The sequence below is a fragment of the Nelumbo nucifera genome, chromosome 4, assembly GCF_055504915.1.
Source record: "Nelumbo nucifera cultivar China Antique chromosome 4, China Antique-T2T, whole genome shotgun sequence".
Taxonomy (NCBI): Eukaryota; Viridiplantae; Streptophyta; class Magnoliopsida; order Proteales; family Nelumbonaceae; genus Nelumbo; species Nelumbo nucifera.
This window is the reverse complement of record NC_142652.1, coordinates 41454930-41463820: the sequence shown is the minus strand read 5'-3', so window position 1 is coordinate 41463820 and position 8891 is coordinate 41454930. Positions and strand designations below refer to the sequence as shown.

General features: G+C 36.0%; 1 protein-coding gene across 1 annotated transcript; it reads left to right on the top strand.

The window, feature by feature from the left end:
- The first annotated feature begins 2801 nt into the window (after window positions 1–2801).
- LOC104611055 (Bifunctional inhibitor/lipid-transfer protein/seed storage 2S albumin superfamily protein) lies at window positions 2802–4297 on the top strand. The gene is made up of 2 exons (XM_010277970.3): window positions 2802–3268; window positions 3541–4297. Exons 1-2 carry the CDS (start codon window positions 2848–2850, stop codon window positions 3555–3557), a joined length of 438 nt encoding a protein of 145 aa, XP_010276272.1. The 5' UTR covers window positions 2802–2847; the 3' UTR covers window positions 3558–4297.
- The last annotated feature ends 4594 nt before the right edge of the window (window positions 4298–8891 follow it).

Below are 8891 nucleotides of genomic sequence, written 5' to 3'. Positions count from 1 at the left end.
ATTAATATATTTATATATATTTATGTACGGTTTCAAAATGTTTGCAAATGGTTTTAATTCCCGGGATCCATGTGAGTGGAGAGTGCGACACTGTTCCTTGCAGCCGAGGGAGAGGTCCTCTCTTGTCGGGCAGTGCTTGATCATTAAGGGCTGAGAGGTTAAGTGTAAGACCATTTAGGGTAGTACCTGATGGGCTAATCTTGCACCTGCCCACAATCCCTGGGTTTTTATAAGATGGTTTGGCCTAGGGACCACTTAATGTAAGTGTTGGGCCCATAGGGTCCATATGATGGGCTCAGGGGTTTACTGAGTCTTTCAGTGAATTCGGTTGGGCCTTGTATTAAAGGCTGGGCCGAACCCATGTGGCTGGTGTGTAGATCAATGCTTGGGTCTCACACCATACAAAAAAGCCCAACTAGGCAGCAGATTGGAAACTAGTTAAACACTGAACATATAATGGGCCAAAAGCCCATTTCGAGCTGGGCTGATATGATCACCCATCTATGGGGCGAATTTGAGATTAATGTTAGTAAAAGGATTGGGCCTTTAACCTTATCCACTCCAGGAGACCAAATTCAAATTAGATTTGAATCTGGTAACCTCCTGATGAGATCAGGAGTAAACTAACTTAATCTGCAGATAGGATTAAGATAATCCCCTATCCAAATACAGATTTGGATTGGGATAACTCCTAATTAAGAGGTTTCTTAATTAAGAAGAAAAGAGGAAAAACCAAACAGAAACATATCAGAATTCGAACCAGGGTTTGTGTGAAAGAACTCTCCCTGCAAATTGAGATTAGATCTCATTCATACTCCAGAGAGAAGAGAAGCAGTTCAGCCATCTTCGTCCCTGGATTTCTCCTCCTGCCGCCGCCATTCCCTCTTACAAGATTCAATCATAGCAGCAATAGGAAGTCAAGAAATCAGTTCTTGACATCAGCCTTGCAGGAAAGACTGAAGAAGATTCGGTGTTCAGAGTTTCCAGAGGATTCTTGCGAAGGATCCAGTGTGTAGGACGCACCCTGCTGGTTCCGTTCCATCCACAGCTGTGTCATCTTCAGCAGGAGCGGATCTTGGTTTCTTCTTTGGGCGTGAACACCAACTTTGGGAGATACTGTTTCTCCAGATCAGGTATATTCCTCCCTTTTTCCTTTTGGTTCAGATCTGGTTCGATTATGGTTCAAGTTAGATCTTTGGATATGGTATTCTAAATTTAGGAAATACGATTCCCAGATGGAAAAAGGTAGAAAATTTTTGAAATTCGCCCACCCATTCTGCAACCGTTTTAGTGTCCCTTAGATGGATCCTACCATTCCTTCACTAGCATCGTATTGGCCGATGTCAATGGTTAAAGATCTCAAGCCTCACTAGCTTTGTATTGGCTTGGTGAGGCTAGAGGGTAGCAAGTCCAAGCCTTATGGCTTGAGGGACCAACTTCATCTGTGGTGTCTTGAGCTAGCTACGAGTTTGGGAGTCTTTAGGTATATATGCGAAGTTGAGATTCGCAATGCTCAACGGAAGTACTATGGTCATGTGTGTACTCGTAGTAGTCTTACACATGCAAATTAGGAGATCATTATATATATGTTACCCTACCCTACCTATATATAATCAATTTGGGTCTGAATCTGTCTAGAACAAGACCAGTTTTGATCCTGTAAATTAAAAAATAAAAAAAATAAAAAATGACCAAAACCTTTAAACACATTGATAGGTCAATGGTTCAATGGATCATTGACAGATTCAACCATCCGGATCAACGGTAATTCAAAAACCATGTATCATGCCCAATATAACGTTTCCAACGGCCAACGTTTTTACTTTCTCAACTATCCCTATTTGAATGTGAAAAAGACGGCCAGAAAGATGGGAAAAAGAAATGTGTAAGGATAAAAAAAAAAAAAAAAAAAAAAACAAGGCGTCACACTCAGTTTAGCCCTTTAATAATTTCAAAGCACAAACTCTCTAAACCATCCACGTTACCACAACCACCCCACTTAATTAGGAGCATGCATTACTTTTCTCTTTATTCTTCTACATTCCACTTCTAGAGTTGGACCGAAGATGGCTCTTCCCATGCTTAAAACACATTTTCAGGTCGATTTTTAAAACCATGGACAATAAATAGCGTCATATGGGCCCTGATGATTCCAACCTATTAAGTATTGTTTACCAAGAAAAAATAAAAAATAAAAACATAATAAATATTAAATTTAATTATAATAAGAAAGTTTCACCAATTCTCTTACCAAAAAATAAGTTTGACCAATTCTTTGGGTCTCACAACCAAGACAATATTCCTAAGAAGTGATAATTCAAAGATCATTTTCGAGTAGGGTGATTGATGTTATTTTGTTGCTGATCAAAGGCCCAATCTAAGATGCCCACATTCCACAATTAATAATACGGCTCTGCACATGCGTGAAGCAATCACAAAAGCTCCATAAGATTTTGTTGTTTCATATATCTTGGATAGGAGACACGAGACATGATCAAGCTGTCTTCTCCCTGGGTTCGGATTTACATGTTTCAGTCCAGTCAATAAACGACTCTACGTCCCGCTAATTAACTCGTTTTCAAGTTGGAACAAAAAAAAAAGGAAACACCCAGTAGATTGAAAAAGAAGAAAAGTAGGAGGCAATATTAAACGACACTAAGGATGAATCTTTCTTAGTTTCAAATGGTTGAATCATTAATCTTTGAATGTCATCATGCCACGATCGAACACTCTAAACCTTTCACACTATATATCGAAAGTTCACAACCACCCCACTCGGGCAGAAGGCTGAAGCATCACTTCTCTCCTCACTACTATAAATATACGTCTAGGATCTACTACTCTAGTATGTATGTGCTCCAAGTAGTGAGGCTAGAGATCAGTAAAGAAGCTCCTCTGGTTGTAGTAGAGTTAAGAAAAATGGCTTCCAACTCAGCCACTTCTGCTGCTGCTGCCATTATCATCTTCTTACTAGCTTCTCATGCTTACATACAAGAAGTACTTGCTGCAGGTGAGTGTGGGAAAACCCCCATTAATGCTGCAGCTGCTAGCTTGAGCCCGTGCGCCACTGCAACTCAAAGTAAGACAGCAATGGTTCCACCAGCTTGCTGCTCGAAGGTATCAGCTTTGTTCAAAATCTCCCCCAAATGCCTCTGTGCTGTTCTGTTGTCGCCCCTGGTAAAGCAGGCCGGAATCAATCTGGGGATTGCCATCACTATTCCTAAGCGTTGCAACATCAGGAACAGACCAGTTGGCAAGAAATGTGGAAGTAAGATTCCAAGAACCCATCTAATGGGCTACAATTAACTTTGTTTATTATGAATATTTAGCTGATCATTAATCAGTTTCTGTACTAGCCTACTGGTGGTTATCAATATAAGGTTGCAAGATCAGAGATATCCCTTGTTCTGAATCACCGACCAGTAGAACAGAGAGACTGATGACCCAAGTTAAAAATGGAATTAAGGGGATGATTCTTATAGTTATTAACTAGTAATGAAGTTTTGTGGGTATAACTAACTTTCTTATTTCTCTTTACAGGTTACACCCTTCCATGAGAACAAGAGTTTGGGATCCGGGTACCAAGAAGAAGTCTTAGTAAAACTTATGTAATGTGAACGAGTTTGTTAAATAGATGCTTCTATGTATGGTGTTGGTCACTCACGTAATGTGACTTACTTTCTTCTCTCTCTCTCTCTCTAGTATGGAAAACTTTACTGGTAGTGATATGAGTTTCTTAGTTTGATGATCAAATTTACAGAGCCCACTTGAAATTTGACTAAGAAAAGTATAAAACAAAGTAAAATGAATGGTCAGCTTAGATGGTTGGCCTTAACCTCTCTCCCAAATCCCAATTGGATCAATTTTGGATTTGGAAGAATTTGACTCTTATATTGGGTAATCCAACCAGTCTGGATTTTGCAAGATGATTCTCATGTTGGTACCTTCACTCATGAATTCAAACTAAGTATTGTCCGGGTGATGTGATATTGGATATATAGTTACAACCATTTGTGTAGTTGCAGATATATCAATTGGCTTTCTATTGCCCTTGGGCACCACAACATTGAGATGATGGCATCAGAAGGGAGCAAATCAGAAAATGATATAAGAACTTGGCCAACTATACGTTAAACTCTTGCTTCATTTCTGAGGAATTTCTTTGGACGGTTAGAGGGCTCTGTATTCCACTAGATCCTGCAAAGGAGAACCTCAATACTGGAATTTTTCCTCCTATTGAAATGACAAAGAACTGAATAGAAAAATAATTTGCAATTTTTGCATTGGTTTACTGATATTCTTAGCTACTCTTATGGGTTCTACTTTGATCTTGGTAACATTTCTAGGCACTAAATGTTGGATGGGTGATGCCTCCATTTTCAACCTTATTGATTTTTTACCCACACACACATAAAAAAGCAAATTAAAAAAATTGAAAATGATTCTATAATATTATATTTTAAATCTATTTTACATCAAAATAAGCTTTAAAGAATAAATGCTAGTGTCAAAAACTTATTAACGCATTTGAATGGGGTAAAGTTTAGTTAGGTTGGCATTGAATCAGGCAACCAGGAATACTGCAACTTGGGTCAGGCCTAACATAAACAAAGATTGGGCTTGGGTAGTCCAAATCCAGCTCAACCCAACCCGAGCCTACTACTGCCGGACATTCTATAACATATAGATAGTTGTGACGTGAGATATGTATATATGCCGTATATTTATACTTTTGTTTACATCTCAAAGTACATGATCAACCTAAGCTTGCACCTAATAAACAAACATCTACAAATACACACATATTATACATGTTATTTATATAAAAATATATATTTTCTGATTATACATATGCATTTATTAATGATAGTCATGTATATTTTTGATCCATTGGGCTATAAAGCCCAAGAAAATGTAGATGTGCAAAATGTGTTGTAGAAATCCTTCGAAACCAACCAAGCCACCTAGGGTTAAGCTTGGCCCGCATTGTGTTGGATTAAGCTTTGGTTGGAATTGTCCTCAGGCTGGATGAGGCCCAAGCCCAAGGACCGAGTCTTAGTGTCGGGCTTGAATTGACCGTCAACCTGACCCAACCTGCCCAAATTGCACTCCTAGTTTCCAGTTCTATCAGCCCAACTGTGAGACTGGTCTCCCATATATCCAATTTTGATACATTGACAAGAGAGCCTTCTGAATCTACGGAACAAAGAACACAACAACAAAGCTCAAAACTTCATTCAATGCTAAATTTGTCCATCATAGTGTCACTACTTTCTAAAGTAGTATCAACTGACATCATTTTTTTAGCCTCAAAAACATAAAAAAAAAAATACAAAATAGTACCCCCCCCCCCCAAAAAAAAAAAAATAAAGATAGATTAAAGGGCCAACGCAAATGGATTTATCAAGCTTGCCAATTCTGAGGGTCTCCATCATTCAGTTGCTAAATATTGCTATAAAAGACTTAGGTTGAACATTTGCTAACTTTTTAAACTGTCTAGCCTCAGAGAATGGGTCCTGATGCTGTTCAAATCGGGTATTCAATTTACATCCCTAACTATTGGTTAGAGCCTTAGAGGTGAGAAGTGGTCGCCCAGACCAGCCCAGAGGCCTGCTAGCCCAACCAGAATTATGGCTTTATTGCTACCAAAACTGAGTTGAGGCCTAGGTCAGGTACCATTATTTGTAATAGAAGCATTTGTCCTTACTAGAAAAGTTCACTGGTTGAGTTGGGTAGAGAGCCACATTTTATATGTCACATTTTATATCTCCTTCAGATGGAGATCTACTGGACTGCCACATTTTCAATTCAACAGTTCAGGTCAGATATATGTCACACCTTTTATTCATCACTTTTTTACTATTAGTAATAACCATTCAATGTTGTGATTTCTTAATAGAAAGAAACCTTACCTAAAGAAGGTTAATTTACACAAATTAATGATGGGGCAGTGGATGAGAGGAACTCAGAGACAACTCTTGTAGCCCAAATTAATTTGTCATATGCAATTAAGATTCCTTGGCCATGTAGGGTTATCTTATCTTAGTTTGGGCTGGCCTCTGGTCTGTCCTACTTGGTTGGGCTTCTAGGCCGAGGACTTACATATATAGACCTAAAGCATCTTGGCTGGCATGGGCCTAGACTGATTTTAACCCATCCCAGATGGGATAGATTCGTTATACTGGCGACTGATCACCATGGAAATACTGTATATTTACTCTAATTTTCATCATTTTCTTATTTGGTTTTATTTTAATATTACTTAAATATTCTTCTCTTTGTTAATTGAGCTGATAGATGGATTTATGAACTCCCTAATGTATCGCCTCTTCCCTAATAAATCACAAGATAATGATCATATGAATGGAAGAGAGCCCTCAACGATCCAACATGAACAGATGCACAGGACTAGTGTCTTAAATGAGGCCACATTAAGCCGAAAGAAACATTTCACATGATCGCAGTGTAGAACATTGTGTCAAAAGGCCCCAATCCAATCTCTAATAGACTTGTTTATTGATTTGGGCTTCGGCCCTCAAAAGACAAAACGAGAGAAGTTTTACATGTTCATTTTCTCTTATTTTCATTAAACATAGCACTCCATTTTTCGGTAAGTTCAAAATGTTCTAAACAAGGAAAATGGATTTAGTTATGGGAGAGCAGTGGATGAGAAAATAAAATAGAAAGATTTGCAAACCTATTTTCTTCATGGTGAAATCTGCTTTGCCCTCCTACATATAGATCTAAGATTGAGAAAAAATGAACAGATTTTTGCAAAATTTTGGGTTTAGATATGGTGATTCAAACAAAATATGACAATTTTAGGTAATCATATTTCTGTTGGAATTTCACAACCTTTTACAAGATTTACAAAGAAAATAATATATATTATAAAAGATATTATAGAATACTGAAATTATTAATTAAATAAAAATAAAAAAAAAAGTCTCCCTCAAAATTCATTATGGGTCTAGTGTTCCGAAATTTTATTGTAATATATTTAATGTTGATATTTTGGTTATTCACATGGGTAATGAAAGGTTACTCCACTAGTATGTGCTTGTCCCAAGCGTAGATAAAGGATGAGAGATGCATTAGGTTGGCACCTAGCACTAAAACTTTTGCCAAACCCTCAAGAATGTGGATTCTAATTTGTCTTTCCATACTCATGCTAGGGCGTTCTCAAAAAATGATATGTTGCAGCTTATCTTGAGTGTAGTGTTAAGTGGGCAAGGGTTTGCTAGGATGGTTCCTGTAAGTGACCTATCATGAAAACATTTAGTTGTGGTGTCAAATAGGCAAGGGTTCTTGCATCATTCTGAATGGGGACCGGTAGAAAAGCTAGTCCAAGAAATGCAACTTTGTTCAACCACTCGAAATGTAGGAATACTAACAGGAAAAACTATGGAATTAATAAACACAATGTCTATAAGAAATTAAGTGGATGGGTAAAAATAGCTAAAGAAATTAAGGGGTACAAATTATGGTATACAGGAGAGGTGAATAACAGAAATAGTCTAGCAGTAATAGTAAATAAAGATTTAAAAAATAAAATTGTAAATGCTTAAAGAATTGGGGATAGAATAATTTTAATTTGACTTATTTTAGAAAAGGAAGTCATTAACATAATTAGTACTTATGCACTTCAAATGGGTTTAAAAAAAGAATACTAAAATGCAAATTTGGAAAAAAACTTAATAGGATTAATCCAAAAAATCCAAATGAAGAGAATACTTTTATAGGAGGAAAGTGAAATATTTAAAGAAAAGAAGTGTAGAATATGATAGGAACATGGAAGATTTAGATTTGGTGAGAGGAATGAATCAAGAGATACAATATTATATTTTATAATAGCTTATAATATGGCAATTTTAAACATCTTTTTTCCCAAAGAAGACCAAAAACTTAACAACATTTAAAAGTAAAAACATGAATGGTGTTTAAAAATTGCAAAGGTATCCTAGGAGAAAGCTTAACATTATAATTTAGACTAGTGATGGTAGATGTGCACATTAGTAAATGGAATAGAAATAGGGAAAAAGAAATATGTGTATATAAGTTAGGTGAAAATACACAAAAGGAGAAAAACTATCTAAATTTAGAAATAAGTTGATAATAGAAGGGAATTGGAATTTAGATGAAAATATTAATGATATATGGCTTGAAATTGCAAACAACATAAAGAAACTAGCAAAGGAGGTGTTAGAAAATTTTAAAAGAAAAAGAAAAAGTACTAAAGAAACTTGGTGGTAGAATAAATAGGTTCAAGATATAATCAAATTAAAATTAAATGAGCATGTTATGAAGAATAACAAAAATCTAAAAATGCATAAAATTGGAAAAAAAATCATAAATCCATAAAAAGGAAGTTAAAAGAAAATGAATGTAGGGCTAAATTAGGCATTAAATTGTAGGACTTATGATGAACTTTACCATAAATTAGGCATTAAAAAGGGAGGAAAAACAATGTATAAACTAACAAAGGTGAAAGAAATTAAATGTAGAGATTTAAACCATTATGTACATTAAAGATAATGATCAAAGAGTCTCGATAAAAGATGACAAAATTAGACAAAGATGAAAAAGCTATTTTGTTTATTGAAAGAACAACAAAGAGAATGTGCTAATGCATGAGATGTTAGCAATACTAATAGTGTTAAAAATAATATATACTTTCGTAGAGTTAGACTTACTAAAATAAAAGAGGAACTAAATAAAAGAGGATGTCTAACTATTAGAGAAATAGTAGTATGGTACTTATATTTAAGAATAAAGGTGATATACAAAGTTGTAATCATGGTTCAAAGTATTGATACGCCTCTGTATTGGCAGAGGCGTATTGGTACTTAGATACACATAGAAAATGTTCTGTTTTAGTTGTTTTTTACAAA